This window comes from Mycteria americana, chromosome 7 (assembly GCF_035582795.1).
Source record: "Mycteria americana isolate JAX WOST 10 ecotype Jacksonville Zoo and Gardens chromosome 7, USCA_MyAme_1.0, whole genome shotgun sequence".
NCBI lineage: Eukaryota > Metazoa > Chordata > Aves > Ciconiiformes > Ciconiidae > Mycteria > Mycteria americana.
Window position 1 is genome coordinate 59521424 of NC_134371.1, and position 16494 is coordinate 59537917.

General features: G+C 38.9%; 1 protein-coding gene across 9 annotated transcripts in view; it reads left to right on the top strand.

Moving 5' to 3' along the window:
- MAST2 (microtubule associated serine/threonine kinase 2) overlaps nt 1-16494 on the top strand; it is a 199586-nt gene that overhangs the window by 165325 nt on the left and 17767 nt on the right. For all 9 annotated transcript variants that reach the window (XM_075508684.1, XM_075508689.1, XM_075508685.1 and 6 more), the window contains 10 exons: nt 1971-2103; nt 3750-3811; nt 4456-4541; nt 6506-6714; nt 8100-8238; nt 8671-8803; nt 10163-10328; nt 11375-11476; nt 13115-13237; nt 15500-15609. In XM_075508684.1, the coding sequence (XP_075364799.1) occupies nt 1971-2103; nt 3750-3811; nt 4456-4541; nt 6506-6714; nt 8100-8238; nt 8671-8803; nt 10163-10328; nt 11375-11476; nt 13115-13237; nt 15500-15609 (1263 nt within the window). The remainder of the gene's footprint in view (nt 1-1970; nt 2104-3749; nt 3812-4455; nt 4542-6505; nt 6715-8099; nt 8239-8670; nt 8804-10162; nt 10329-11374; nt 11477-13114; nt 13238-15499; nt 15610-16494) is intronic.

A 16494-nucleotide genomic window follows, 5' to 3' on the forward strand; every position in this document is an offset into this window, starting at 1 on the left:
ATATATTTTATTCTGCTGACATGAAGACTTAAGTATTAGTGTCCCTTTTATCCCTTAAAAGAACAAGAAATATAGCAATGGAAAGTCTACCATTTAAATAGGTTGAGAACTACATTTCTTTTTTTTAAACATTTTTTTTTTTAGTAATTTAATCTCTAGCTTCATTTTTTGTGAATTTATAGACAAATATTCTAAGATTTAATATTAATGTTACTTTTAGTAATACAGCTTATTCTTATTTCTTCCTTGTAAATGAAATAACTGACCATATAGGCAGTGGTTGTGATGGTTGTGATTGCTTTAATGGGGGTGAAGGCATTTAAGTATTTTAAACTTCATTTATTTGTCTTCAGTCTTTGTATTACCTGTTGGACTGTGAAATGTTTATTTATGGACTGAGTCTCTGGGGCTTCAAGAAAATAATAATGTGTTTTGTGCATCACTGAAACCATCTTTTTGGAAAAAGTATGCAATTTGTTCTTTTTTCAGATTATTTTTCCATAGCATTTGCCTCTGCTTCGTAGCCATCATTATTCTCCATTTAAGTAAAACTGTATTCAGATTTTTAAATAAATCTACTAAAAAGACGACGGATTTGGAATCTGTTTAATTTCTTAATTTTTGTATGTTTGAATTTTTTTTTCACCAGACTTTCTTTCTTCTGTCCTTCACTTACCAATGAACGACCTACAGTTGTATATTGGAAGAGTCCTTCCTTGACTCCACCTTCCCTCTCAGTGCAGTGCATTGCAGTAGTGCAGTACCGTTGACCATATCTCTTCTGTGGTCCTCTCTGGTCTGGCTTCTGCTCTCTGCCAATTCTGAGGTAGTTAATGGATCCTTTTCCAGAGGAGTTAGGAAGGAACTTACTTTCTTGCATTGTTGCTGTCTTTGGTGGCAGCATGTATCTAAGCAGCATTGCTTAAAGCAATCAAGAAAAAGTGCATATTTTCTGTGTTTCTCTAACCATTCAAATAATAGTTTACATCACCATATTTGTTTTTCTTGTTTGCAGTTCTGTGCTCTCTTTTCTTTTATGCTGCTGAGCACACTCAGGTCAGTTCTTTTCTGATGCCCTCACAGCTGTATGCTGTAACTCTTACCCTTTTATCCTCCCATTTCACTAGAAAGTTTTCGAAGAGCCTTGGCAAAGCTGCTCATTGCTGGTGAATGATGAGGTTTGTAGAGGAGGTTAACTAGTGAACTTGCTTCTAAACCGAGCGCTCCTGCCACCAAAAGCTCATCTTTTATTTCCAACTGTATCTGTTAGTCTAGTAAAAGAGATCACACCTTCTTATAACCTTTTCTTGCCTTAGAGATCACATACACCAAGACCGAGTTATTAAGAAGATCCTGTACTGTATAGTACAAGAAATACTGCAGCAGTATTTCTTATATAGAAAATGAAATCTTCTCTGCTGATAAAATAGCAATTGCTGTTTTATTAATAATTTTATTAGCAATTGCTAAGGTCGGGACAGTTACAGAATTGGGTGGGAGTATGGTTTGATCAGAAGTGACATTTGAAAGCAGGAGAGGTTTATATTGGCTTAACTCACCTGTCAGAGGCAGCAGAAGGCGGCACCTCGGTCCTCATCACAGACCTTTCCCTGGCACATCTAAATGTGACAAAACTGGGAGGTGTGTCCACATTGATGCTTACATTATCATGACCGTATTATCTGGTAGTCTGGTTTTGGTTCATAAAAAGTCCCTACACACCTTGTCCTGTTTTGATTTGCAGATCTAAGCCAGTGGACATCCAGCAGGCTGTAAATGTCTGTCATTTTTGCAGAGCAGAGTGGAATGCCTTGATGTGCTTGTTGTAACTGCTAATGTTTTGCATCACTGTTGAGCCCAGAATTAACTTTGGATGTTTCTGAGGAATGTCCTATACGGGAGAGAAACCTTTTGTAATTGTAAAGCTGAATCATTTACCTCTCTCTGTCTCTCTCACTACCTTGCTGTAGGAGTTTGATCCTGAAGAGTTTTACCATTTGTTAGAAGCTGCAGAAGGCCATGCCAAGGAAGGGCAAGGAATTAAATGTGACATTCCTCGTTATATTATCAGCCAGCTGGGACTCACCAGGGATCCCCTGGAGGGTAAGAACTCTTGTTTTGTACTCTCCAAACTACTGAAAGGATAACGAGATCTCCTGGTCACAACATAGCTGAAGGAGGCTTTTATTTTATTGGTTTAATTTCTAGGCCATTTTTCCTGATTTTCCTGTTTGCTGTCAAATTCTAGACTGTCCTTTCCACCCCCATGTCTCAAAGGAGCATTGCTGGGGTAAGGACTGCACATCAGCAGTGGCAGTTCTTTACTTATGGTATTAATAATGTCTCCCTGCATTATAGCTGAAGCAATGTTAGAAAATGGCTTTATGATTTAACTGTTTTCTCTGTGCTGTTGGACAGTAAAAGTAAGTTTACCCGTTATTTTTCTGATCTGTCTGGTGGCCTGATTGGAAAGTATCCTGTCATCCCATGTTGTTGTCCTCTCTGGAAAAGTGTATTTGTTGTGATTTGCCATGAGAAACCAGGATCAGTATGAATTTCTAGGTGGATACGAGATTGTATTTTTACACCTTGCATAGCAGTGAAACAAAAGAGAGTAATGCTTTAGAAGAAAGTAACAGCTTTTCTGCTAGGTCCCGGAATTGCATATGGTAAATTGAATATGCTGTAAATGTACAGAGGCCCAGAACATCTTAACTTTGGTATTTGTGAGTTAATATTTCTGCCTGGCACCTTGCTAGCTGAATCTCTTCTCCTATGACAAGTTTTATGAGCATGCATGGCTTGCTCAGCAACAATAGAAAGTGTGACAGAGACTGGAGGTTACTGTGGAATATTTCAGCGATTGAACCATACTTCTTGTTTTCTCAGGAGAGCATAATTTTAGCATAAATTAGTAGTCTGGATAGGACTAGTTTAACTTCTACGGTGTTTACTGGAATGACAGTGACAGGTTGACTTCAAGTGAAGAGCTCTTCGGGAAAATTTCTACCAAAGATTGCTAAATGCAATTTAATAGCATTTGTTGAAATCTGACATTAAAGGGAAATTTCCTTTGATCCCTGTCATGGGAGAGAACCTTTCCATCACTAATTCCCCTTACTAAAGTCAAATTTTCTTTAGAAATCTGCAGAGATGTCAAGGTGCCTTATTTCCTTTCTGTAAGGAGGGCACCCAGAAATGTCAATGATGTCTGTGCAGAGACTAGTAGTTAATGTAGGATTTGGTTTTGCAAAGTTTATAGCATCTCCTAAGACAGCTGAGTAGCCTAAACTAACTGACTTTCTCCTAGTTTGCTGCTGCTCAGCATTTTGCAGAATCAGACACATTTCACAGAGAGAGGTTGTTTGAAATGTAATGCTTTTTCTTTTCTAGAGTACAGAGGTGCCACCAGGCTATATGCAGACATATATGCATCGAATAGGTTTTAATATTAACTAGCTAGTGGTTTCCTCAAACTTGCATTTATTGCTTTTACTTATTATAGAAACCATCTAGAATAAGTCAGGCTGAAATTAGAACAATTAATTATATTCATCGTTATATAAAATAATGCCTACAGTTTAAAAGATGTTAAAGGTTATCACTGTATAATTGGGATGACTTTTTTACAGAGGGGAAAAATGTCCATCATCTACAAGCACCTCTTAAAATCCTGTTTGTCATGTATAAACAAAGAGAATAGTGTTTGATTGAGATCATTAGGAGTAATCTTTCCTCTTTCTTTTCAGAAATGGCCCAGCTGAACAGCTATGACAGCCCAGACACTCCTGAGACAGATGATTCAGTCGAGGTAAAGCAGTAATACACTCACTCTGTCTAGCACTTTTTATTCTCTGGAAAGAAGTAGTCTACAGTAAAGAATTAATTATAATGCAGAGTAATTGTAAGTTTAAAAAAAAAAAAAAGTGCTGACATTTAAAAACGCATGTTAAAACTACAGTATACAGTCATAAAAATGTGGAAACCTCTATACTGTGGTGGTGAAATGCTTAAAAGTTGCAAACAGGCATTATTGTTTTGTTGCTGGTTTTTTTTTTAGAGTTACAAACAAAAGTCATCTGGAGATATTCTTTATATCTGCATTTGTAAAATGTGATGGGCATCGAAGAGAGCTGGCTTTAGTAACGGACTGTTGGGAAAAATTAATTATATAACTCACTAGGTTTCAAAAATCCTTAGTTGTTTAGTTTATGGGTATTTTAAAAATGTAATGTTTTCGAAAGGCCTGAATCTTATCCTGATTGTGCTATTGTGGAGGGAATCTGCAAGGGTCCTAGGGATACAGGCAGTTATCCCAAAGCTGAGAACTCCAGTGGTTTAGAAATGGATTGAGTTTGGGTGAATGCTGCTTAAAGAAGAAAAAGACAAAAATGTGATGTATAGAATGAAGTAATTCCTGCTCCTGATTTCCATTTTCTTGTCTTCTTTCCCCAGAGCCGTGGGGCCTCTGTCCAGTCAAAGAAAACTCCATCTGAAGAAGAGTTTGAAACTATTAAACTGATCAGTAATGGTGCTTATGGGTAAGGCTTTTAGACTTTGCTTTAGAAGAAAATACTATTATTGTCCTACCCAGAGAAGGGCATAGCAAAGTTTGGCGAATTACTGGCTTTTGTTGGATCCAAAGCATAAATGAATTTTTCTTGGGTCTTACAGAGGTTCCACACTTGTGATGTCTTCTGCATTCTTCTCGGAGATACCATTTCTTGCACGTTCTTGGAGTTTCTTAGGCAATAGCCCCTGTACCTGGACATAGTTCCTGGCTGTGAAGTCCTTACATTGAGCTGGAATGACACACAGCTTCCAGCTCAGGAAAATTAGTTGCCCTACATTAAAGCTTTCAGAATATGGTATTTCTAATCCCTCTGTGGCACAAGTTTTCTGAAGCCCTTCCTAGCTGTGACCTCAAGCCTGTTTTTCCAGTAACTATTTCTGCACTGTTTCTTTATGGTAACTAGGTAAAATATAGACACTTCAGTACCTTAGCTTGAGGTGACAAAAACATTTTCCCTAAATATTTTCTCTAGGGAAAATATTGTCACTTAGTTTATTGTGAGATTTCCTAAGTAATAGTAAAAAAAAGTAGTTCCACGAGTCTGAGAAAATTATTTTGCACACCTTTCCTTATTGCTTAGCAAGGCAGTCTGTGTTTCCTTTCATGCTGTCTGATTAAGTCCTGTGATTTGTCTTTGTTTAAGGGCTAAATGAGTGAGGGTAGAATCTGTAGTTGCAAAAGTTATTGATGATTCATTGAAACAGCAAGAATATTGAGGGAGAAGTAGTTTATGCTTTTCCATTCTTCCATGTATTCAGATTATATATGTAACATATCTGGCTGTTTGTGAGCACTTGAAATACTAAAAGAAATGCTAAAATTACATTGGGGCAAATCTACTGTGAGAAGTAATACAGTAAAAATGCTATTAGATTTTATTATCCGTTGAAGAATCCAGAATGAAGTTGGTCGGTTAAAATTTTAACTGCTCCTACAAACCTATCCAGAATTTTAAAGACCATTCCTGACTCTTTGCAGTTCGTAAATCCTTACCAGTGATAGTCATTAGGCTGTAACTGAAAAGCAGTGATATTCAGTAGGTCATAACAGCAAAACTTGAGCATGTGCTTGAGTGTTTTGTTGAAGTGGGTGCTTAGTTAACAGCAACTCGTTTTTAAAAAGTTATATGTGGAAAAAGTGTAAGCATACGTTTTAGTCAGTGAAGAAACAATGGAGCGTGTCAAAGAGCCATATTATTAGACAAGAAGATTTTATATCTTTTCAGTTATATTTCTGCACAGGCCCCATGATTTAAATGTAACTTTGTAAAAAGAGGAGAGAGAGGTGGTAGTTTTGCTGTTACACTTATCTGTCTTTATCCCGAGTGTATTTTATAGTCAGCTGCTGGTGAGACACAATACCATGTTAAATGTAATACACTCCAGAGAAAAGGAAACAAGTATTGATTCAATAAGGCAGGCAAACTGGATGAAATTTTATTTGCAAACTGTATTATTAATGTGCAGGAATCTAATGATCTGCAAATGATAGAAATGTAAGAGATCCCTTACTGAAGGAAATCCCCGCTGACAGTGTTGTATCAAATTAATTTTATGGAGCTTGGAAAGAAATTGTGCTGATTCCATATGTTTTGGACAATTTTTTAAGTGAAATGGTGACTGTAGTGTTGAAAAATACATGCCTCTGCAATGCTGCTAAAGGAAGTTTGTGACATCTGTGTCTGAAATACCTCCTTGTTAGTCACATCAGCGAAAATGCTGCTTAATTCAAGAAGGCAGGGTAGCTTTTGGAAGGAAGTGTCATGGGGTTCCTTCTTTTCTAGGGGAGCTTGGCACTGAGATGGGATTTCATGGAGTCACAGATAAGTCTGTCAGGATCCATCCAAAGCAGTTACCATCACTGTTTAAAAACAAACAAACAAACAGTTTGAACTGAAAATGGAACTTTTCCTCTTGGTATGTGGTTTTCTAGAGCAGTGTATTTGGTGCGACACAAGACCACCCGACAACGTTTTGCCATGAAGAAGATAAACAAACAGAACCTAATTTTGAGAAACCAGATCCAGCAGGCTTTTGTGGAGAGAGATATCTTGACGTTTGCTGAGAACCCCTTTGTGGTCAGCATGTTCTGCTCCTTTGAGACCAAGCGCCACCTGTGCATGGTTATGGAGTATGTGGAAGGTATGTTTGTCATTATCTACACCTGCAAAGGGACCTTAGATAGGATGGACATGTAGTGTGCATGCCATGTGTCTCCTTGTAAAGGATGACATTTCTGAGTGATTTACAAGATATGTACTTTTAGGTGTAAGACTGGTCAGTGCACTGCTCTGAATGCAATAAACAGGAAGACCGTCTCATGTCTGTGCTAGTCCTTTCTTCACAGAAAGTGAGCTCAGTCAGCCCTGCAGTCACAGGGGAGGTCATGATGCCCTTTTAGGGAGGAGTGTATGGACTGCTTAGGCTGAGCAGGAGAAATGAGTCATTTTACTGCTAGTACCGTTTAGCGTAAGGAGATACTCCATTTGTGAATCCCTGTGACTAATACAACCTGATTGCAGTAATGCTGAGGAAATATAAAGCCACATATAGAAAACTGCTGGGGTCAGAAGTCAGCATGAACTTTCCAGTCCTCGTTGGAAAGAGATCCTCCCACTCTCCTATGGGATGGCATGGCCAGGTCCATAGCACATTTGCTTGGCATTACAGTTAGAAAAAGACAGTTAAGAAACATCACTAAGCAACACAGCATTCGTTCTTTAGCAGCCTTTTTTAAAACACAGTGCTATTTTATGATGGGGTTTTTTTTTTGTTTTGCTTATTCTTTGGAATATTATTTAATTTTATTTTATCACTGTATCTTATTGTAAACAATATATTTCCACTAGTGGATAGGATTAATTTCTTATGCCTGGCTTGCTTGGCTGAATGTTTATGAGAAATAAGCTTATAGTTATTGTATCAGTGCTCTTTCAGATAAATTAGTGGAATGAAAACAGATGTATTGACGTAACGAATTTTAATACTAATTCTTATTTGCAAGTAGAGATGAAGGTCGAATGAAATGTGTGGCCAATGTTCCTTAAGAAGCTTGAATCAGGGGCCCGCAGACTTATTTTCATGACTACCACTGTGTTCAAAGGCATGGCTGCTTCTCCATGTGTAGGAAGAGCCAGTTGGTAGTTGTAGAGGTGTTTACTTACTATTTTAAGAAGCTTGTATATCAGAAGTAGTATGTGTGTCAGTGATGGAAAGCAAAGAAATTTATAGAGAGGCCAAACAATCATGAACTGCCCTTTCTTCAAGGCTTGCTTATGGTTTGGAAATGGCATCTGTACAGTTCTTGAGCAAGCATGCTTGGGCATACATGGGACTCAATTTTCCTAAGATTTTAATATTTATTTGAAGCTCAAGACAGAGTGTGGAGAGAGCTTTACAATTCAGGCTAACAGTTGAGAAAGACAGCCTTTAGGAAACTTACTCTAATCTAGTATTGTAGACCCGTAGCTGTTGTTTCTTACTGATATTTGTCATTTCACTGTGCCATATTGCAACTTTTTTTCTAGGAGGTGATTGTGCTACACTTCTCAAGAACATTGGTGCCCTACCTGTTGATATGGCGAGGATGTATTTTGCTGAGACTGTTCTGGCATTGGAGTACCTACATAATTATGGGATTGTTCACCGTGACCTAAAACCTGATAAGTAAGTCTTTAGCTCTTCAGAAGCTGGAGGGAGAGAGCCAGTTCTTCAGGGGCTTTCTCCATAGGCAAGAGGACATGGGGGCTGGAGACAGTAGAGATCTTCAATGGCATCTGACATGTAGGAGATTTTATGGAGTCTCTTGCTACTGATGTAGAACCAGATAGACACTGAGAAAGTGTGGGAAGAACATCTTCAGATATTATCTCAAAGCTGTTGCTACACTGATGAAATTATGGCAGAAGATAGTCTGATTTCTAGTTGCCTTGGCTGCTTTGTGATATTCAGTTGCATAGGAGGTTCCTTCCAGGTGTTTGATGGGGACATAACACTGAGAACTTGCTTAGCATTATCTCGTGTTCTTCTTTTTTTAAGTTGCTTTTGGGAAACAATTAATTGAACGTTGGACTATTTTGCTTCTTCTCTTTCTTCTAGTCTCCTGATAACTTCCATGGGTCACATTAAACTAACAGACTTTGGACTGTCTAAAATTGGGTTAATGAGTCTTACAACTAATCTTTACGAGGGACACATTGAGAAGGATACCAGAGAATTCCTGGACAAGCAGGTAAGCTGAAAAATTTAGTCTCTTGATGTGGGATCAGATGCAGGATTCTGTCTCGGGATAGAATCAGAATTTGTAGCATCAAGGCAGAGGGGGAGTGCTGTGCATTGTAGAACGGGAGGAAAAGATACAAGTCCATTATCATGTTTGTGCATAAATTAGTATTGTTTGTTATTTCAACTTCTTGTTTTGGAGTGATGCACTTCAGCTCTGAGTTTAGGATATTGAAAGTGTGGCCCAGGCAGCAGTGCAGGTGTGAATAGAAGTTGGTTTAGGGATGTAACACAGATTTTGCTGGAAGGTTGTTCCACGGTCTCCCCCTTCTGGTGCTTAGGAAGTTCATGGCAAGTTCCTGTATGTTTCTTGTAATTTTGTCTGATGGCTTAAACATTGATTTTTATCCCCATGATATTTACTAAGGGTCATTTTTCTCCTTAGCGTTCATTTCGCTAGGCTTAACCAGCTAAATTCTTCTGGATAACAAGACAGATTTTCCTTTGATGAATGAATAGCTCTTCCATGCATCTCCTACAGCTTGAGTTGGTGTTTCCTGGGTATGGGTGACGGGAACTATACTGTTTGGGATGCAGGCTCACCAGTGCCTTGTATAATGGGATTAAAAAATGCTTCTGTCTTCTGAAAATACCTAGGGTTGTAGCTGAATTTTATTTTTTAGCTGTGCCAAGTGTTAATTCATAATCATCCTGTGGTATTGTCTTCCTTTGCTTCTGCATAACGATGTTTTTTCTAGCAGGAGCTCTCTTTGGTCACTAGATCATGGTCTTGCACTTCGCAGTGCTGTATTTTTTACAACTATTTTGTTATTGTTGCTGCTTCTAAGCCTGAGGAAACTTAGATCTTCCAATGTGATTTCCTTAGCCATTGTCTGTGCCAGCTGTACCTCCCAAGTTTAAATGCTGAAGTGTGTAATCATGCTGTGCTGCTAATTCTGCATCTGTGAAACTAAATTCTGCTCACACAGAGATGTGAGAGGTTTGTCAAAACTCAGTTCCTGATAGCTGTAGCTGTGCCAGTAGCCATCCATCAAGCAGACAGACCTATACACACAGAATATGCATTTTTCCCATATGCTTTACTGTATGTGCACCAAAGAACTACTTAGCTGGCACATCCACACTAGCAACATTTCATAGTATGTGATATAATTTCTGTGCAGGTAATATGTTCCTCATGTACAGACTCTTGCTCTGTGGAAGTAGTTCACAGCATAAAGTGGTTAGTGACAAAATATTAATAACTTGTAAAGCTCTGAGGGGGAAAGAAAAAAAAAAGGCAAAAATAAGCTTTGATATGAATTTGGCAATTTGTAGGTTTATTGCTTTCTTGTGTGTTTCTTTTGAGGTCTGTGGGACTCCGGAATACATTGCACCAGAAGTGATCCTACGCCAGGGCTATGGGAAGCCCGTGGACTGGTGGGCCATGGGAGTTATCTTGTATGAGTTTCTAGTCGGCTGTGTTCCTTTCTTTGGGGACACACCTGAAGAGCTGTTTGGACAAGTGATCAGTGGTATGTTTCTGTTCTGGTTCTGAAGGGGTTTCAAAGTGTGCTGTGAAGTAAAACCTTGAAAATATTGAGGATCCACAGTTTAGTCAGGAGAGACTAGGTATAAAGTAATGGGTTTTAATTTTAAAATATTTATCTTTCTGTGTCAAAGTAACATCCATCTGACTCCAGCTATCAAAAGTTGGTGAGTTGCTTAACATATTGCTAGACAGTTCTGTCATTGTGCCTGGTGTGGGAGTCATGCAAATCCACGTGGGATTGAGGAAAAATATTTGGGGATTTTTCTGTTCTGTCTTTTAACTTAAATGATGGAGAATATGAATGGAGCAGCAGTCAGCTGGTCTAATTCAGTCTGATTTTGGTTATTGCTTCTGTAGGTGCAAATGTCAGTCAATTAGTAAGTGTTGTATAAGTAAAATAAAAAGGAAATTCTAAGCAAGACACATTGAAGCTGTTGTACTCGGTACCTTCATGTCTTGTGGCTTTTTAAACCTATCTCCTGCTTGGAGTTATACAAACGATTGCTTTGTGTTCTCGCAGTGAATATGCCAGTGAAAACATTTCCTATTGGGAATGCTTTCTGAAACAGTGAATTTTTAACACACTTGGCACATGTCCTTTGTAAAAAGCAAATTTCAGCAAAGAACTAAATATGATGCATGAAATTGTTACCTTTGAATTGTTTTCTCTGTTCCAAGTATAAAAAGCGTGGAATGTGTGGGCACAAGATACAGCTGCAGTATTGTCAGTGTCATTGTTTATGGATTGTCATGGAAGTCCCATTTCATACTTTATTAATAGAGTTCTTAATGCTTTTTTTTTCTCCACAAGCACTGATTGGATTGACAGCAGCTTTAGCTGACACTGAATTTTATGCATTTTGGAAAATGTCAATGCTTGAATTATATTAAGTATGCAAGCTGCTGAATTCAAGGTATTTATGATTCTGGGGCAGTACTGAACACTGTGTTTACAGTATAGGAATGTGAATGGTTATTCAAATTGGTCGTGAAGCTGGTAGAAAATGTCAAGTCTCTTTTTGTCCCCAGATGAAATTGCCTGGCCAGAAGGTGATGATGCACTGCCACCAGATGCCCAGGACCTCATTTCTAAGCTTCTCCGCCAAAATCCTCTGGAAAGAATGGGAACAGGTAGGAACCTTGTGCATAGGAAAAGTACTAGCCAGAAGCAGGAAAAGAAGCTGCCTTGCCAGTGATGCACACCCACCCATGTTGAAAAATGCTCATCTAGAGCTGGGAAACGGTTTATACTGGGTTCAATGAATCTTGTGTGATGAAGCTCTGAGAATTAGTGTAGATTGTACATGAGTCAGACAGAGTCAGACTGTCTTGTTTGGGAAACAAGAAAGGAGCAGGAGCACCATCAGCTTGGCAACATAACTTCTCAAATTTGTGCTGTTCCATTAAAGCCTTGAGGGTTGTGTCTCCATTTGAACAGTGTATAATGAGATTTCTTTGAAGTTCTCTTTGACTAGGGGCTTAATCCCCTACATGGATGTGAACTCCTGGGTGTAATAAAATAAATGAAAACTTTCCCATTCCTAGAGGCCTGTACTGTAGAATTCCCCAAAAATACAGCAAAGTCTCTTTGGCAGAGTCAGATGCGTATGTCAATCTTTCTGTCTTATAATGTCAGATTTAAAGTTTTACAAGTCTACACTTCTCATTTCCTGATAGTAAATAATGATAAATAATCTCTAGCTACGCTCTTGTTTTAAAATCATTTGTGCAACACTGCAGCTTCACAGCACAGGTTGTCTGTTTCATTGATTTGATTTATTTGATTTAATTTTGGATTTTCAATTGGAAACTACACTTTAAGGATAAAATAAACACTTATACGTATAAGAATTCCAAAAGGCACATGTATTCAGCAGACTTAACATGTGCACACAAGGGTGATGAATAGATCATGAATTAATAATGATATTAGATGGTTTTCACATGTTGTTCTTTACTTCAAATCCATGTACTTGAAAGATGTTGCTGTCATGGAAAAGATGTAGAGTTTCTTGCCTTATAAAATGAGTTGATGGACTGATTTTTTTTTTTTTTTTTTTTTTTTTTTATTTCTTACATACCTGTAATGCTGAGACTGCTGTTCCACTTGGCATCTTGTAGTGCCACTGGCACTCAACAAACCTTTTATCTCTTTTCCTCTGCTATTCTCTTTTTTAAAAAGACGGTAGCATCTTTTATGAATATTAATTTCATTTGAAAAAAAAATGCATATACTAGTAGACTGATAATCCTTAGTTTTTCCTTCTGGGTACCCAAGCTTCTGAGGTTAATAACAAAAGATACTAATTCAGGAAGATAGTAAGCCCCTGCCTTGTTTTAAGCGCTTGGATGAGTTTATTCAGGAGAGTGGAGCAACGCACATGCTAAGTACCTTTCTGAGTTTGCTCTCTTTATTTAGCTATGATCAAGATGGTATTTAGAGTTTGGAAATTTTAAATTAAGATGTTAATTAGTTCTTTATCTTGCAACTTGCTGTGGAATGTAACAGCAGATGCTGTCTTCCAGCCAGTTTAGTCATGTGTTGTCATTAAAGAGGAAGAAGAGGTGGGAAGGAGGAAATCTTGTTCAGATTTTATCCTGCATCACCACTTCAGTAAAAGGAAAAGTTGTTTCTCAAAATTCCTGGAAAATGTGTGACTTAGATGTACTCGGGTACATTCTCTTAGGCTCTTGATATTTTTAGGGTTTGTTTTTCTTGTTATGCAAATGCTGAAAGAAATACTCTGCAATAAAAGATGCTTATTTCAGGTAGTGCCTTTGAAGTGAAACAGCATCGGTTTTTTAAAGATTTGGACTGGAATGGATTACTTCGGCAGAAAGCTGAATTCATCCCACAGTTGGAATCTGAGGATGACACAAGCTATTTTGACAGTAAGACTAAAGATTCAGCCTAAATGGCATCATATTTTTTGTGCATATTTCATTTTTGAAATTGTTAGAGATAAGTCATTGTTAGAAATTGAATAAAACACTTGATGGAAATTGCTTTAAAAAGTTTCTGTTGAATGCCAAGTAAGGTTTCTGTGAAAGCAAATGAATTTTAAATGAAAAAAATTTTGCTGCTGAAGTCAGTTGGCCTTTCACTGGTGCCTCTGGTCCTGCCAGCCATGGCTCTGCAGTGAGAGGTGCTGCGGTTGCTATGCCGGGTTTATTACAGTATTTCCAAAGCATTTGGTATATCCAACTTCCATGAGTTTTTGAGCAGTATTATCTTTCCCTAGTGACCGTTTTCAGCCAATGAATGTTTTTAAAAAAAAAAAAGGCAAACAAAACCCAAACCTTGAAGACAAGTATGTAGGGAAAATTCTTTAGAGATTTAAAGTAACGTAAATTATTTTCACTGCAAGTGTATCACCTTTTTTTAGTATTGTTAACTCTAATGAGATATGAAGTGCCTGTCTGGTGCGTATAAACGTCTGGGAACTGCCATGGTATCAGTGCTATGTAAGATTCCTGGTATTTCCAGATAAGCACCAGACACAGCTGGTGCTCTTGGGAGAGAAGGGAGGAGCGTCATGTGAGGGCTGGAGAGGTCTCTGTCCCCTCAGCCTCTGCTCCCTAGCTTTTCTCATTTGACCTGGGGAGCTGAGCAGGTGGAAGGGGCTTGGCCTCGTCACTGGTTGGGGTGGGGGGGTGTCTTTCCCCCACTCCAGCTGCAGCACAGGATGATACTGGGCTGTTTTGGTTTCCTGAGCTATGCAAATTTCTGCTCTACTTCAATGGAATCTCTTCCATCCTTCTCCCAGGGCCATTGGACTCGCTGACTCTGTATGAAGCACATTTTTGCTCTGCTCCTGTGCTTTACTCATGGTGAAGGGAGGGAGAGAGCAGCCTGCCTCCAGCCCCTCAGCTGCCACGCTGCAAAAGCAGAGATCCTATTTAGATAATGCTCTCCCGGTTTAGGGAAGAAGCTTTTAGGTTAGGGGTTGGATGGAGAGGTAGGATGGAGAGAGAGAGAGATTGAGAAATCTCCACGTACTCGCTGCAGAGAGCAATTTGAGTCAAGCAGTGCAGAGCGGGCAGAGGTGTGTTTTGCATCTATTGAGGTTACATTGGTACAACACATATGTAGAAACCGAGGTGGCAGTGTGTTCCCCCTGCTCATTGGACTTATCAGACATTGAACTTGAGCTCTGGTCACTGAATTGGGTCAGTGATTGGGAGAGGCTCAGCACAGCAGCCGCGAGTGGATCCTGGTGGGTAAAAGCACCATGTTATATTCAGTGGTGCAAATCAGTGGGCCCGTCAAGTAGGAATGATGGCAAACTCCCCAAGTGCCCAGGCATGCTCAGCAGGTTATCGGGGTGACTTTGATGTGAGTCCTTTATAAAGGCTAGAATTCTCACGTCAGGAAATATCTCAGACACTGATAAGAGTTGGCGTTGCTGTTATAAAACCTAATGCAGAAAATTTTAGAATTTACAAAAGTAGCTTTCTGGCTGATACAGTGCAGCAAATTTGGCTCAGTATAGCTATCAGCTTTCTGTAGCCAAACTTATTAACGCCTGCCCTGCAAAATCCAATGCGGCTCGCTTAGAAATCCAGTGCTGCAAATCTCAAAGCACAAAATCTCTTTGGAGGCAGTTTAGTTTTTTGCATTAAAAAGTAGCTTTGCATATTGGCTGCTTGCCCATTTTCTTACACGAAATCTAATCCTTTTTCTAGTTGTAGGAGGGAGAAGAGGAAATATTTTTTGGGGGTAAATATTTTTATTTTTTAAAGAAGGCTTGTATGTATGTATGCAGGACAGACTTTGTAAAATCATAAAGCTGTTTATTGGAAATTGGGACAGTGAATTGTTTCCGTATTTCCTTCCATATGATTGTTTGCCGTAGGGAAGAAATATTGCTACCACGAAGGGTCTGCAAGATTAGACAACTGCTGAGTATCAGCTGCTTTTAGAATATAATACAGCTGATAATATAAGATAAGTTCAGTAGGAAGGAGATATTCTTCACTGCTAATTGTACAGGATGAGCAAAACTGGCTGGGTATGTTTCAGTGTTAAGGAAAATACCCTGCATGGTGTATGAACACTCAAAGTTCTTTGTAAGTAGAAAAGTAGGAATGCTTGAGGTGTGAGAGTTACCAACACTCCCCGCACTGATGAAATGTGCCATGTCTTGTTTGCAGCCCGTTCAGAACGGTACCAACACCTGGATTCGGAAGAAGAGGAGGACACTAATGATGATGATCACGTGGAAATTCGGCAGTTTTCCTCATGCTCGCCGAGGTTCAGCAAGGTAGGAGCATGCTAGCTTGTTGAAAGAAAAAAATCCTGAGAGGAACACAGTTTCATTGCTTCATGTGGGGTAGATTTTAATCATGCAGATGATATGTGGGAGTCACATGGTGTTTAGTATTCACTGAGGAAAGAAAAAACTGTGTATGTTGTTTATTCCATGATAGTTTGTGGCCTGTTAGAAGATGAGTGCAAGAATAATTGGAGAATAAGATTTTGTATTTCTTCATGTTTCACTAATATACAGGGTACTGCGGAGGTCTCTCCTGCATTTGATACAGTTTGATGTTTTTGCTAATGACTTGGATGCTGGCATAGGGAGTGTCCAAAGCTTATTTGCTTTGAACAGTGTCATTCTGAAAGGGTCTTCCAGCAGATGACAAGATGGTATTAGGATGACATTGATTCTGACATTTTGGAATAATGGCCTAAAATCAAAGGGATCCCATGCAGTAAGAGCACAGGTGAAGTTAACACCTCTGCTGTTCATTGTCTCAAATAGAGCCTGAGGAGCAAAAGGTGACAGTTTCAAAGACAAGGATCTGGGCATATAGTGCATCATGAGTTAGATGTGCCAAATAATTGAAGCAAAAAGGCAGTTACCATACTGAACAAGCGTGAATATTTTCTGCAAGGCAAATGAAGAAATCCCTTCCATCTGCCTTAGTTTGGGTACTCTGTCCTATTCTGGGCAATGTTCCTTAAAATAAACATGCACCAGTAAAAGAGAGTCCAGAGGAAAGCAACAAGAATGATCTGAGATCTACAAAACATAAAACCTAATGTGTTTCCAAATACATAACTGCTAAGAAGGAAAGGACACATTGGTCTTCCTGCTCTACTCAGAACTGACATGAAATCATGGGCACTAAGGGAGGTATAGGAT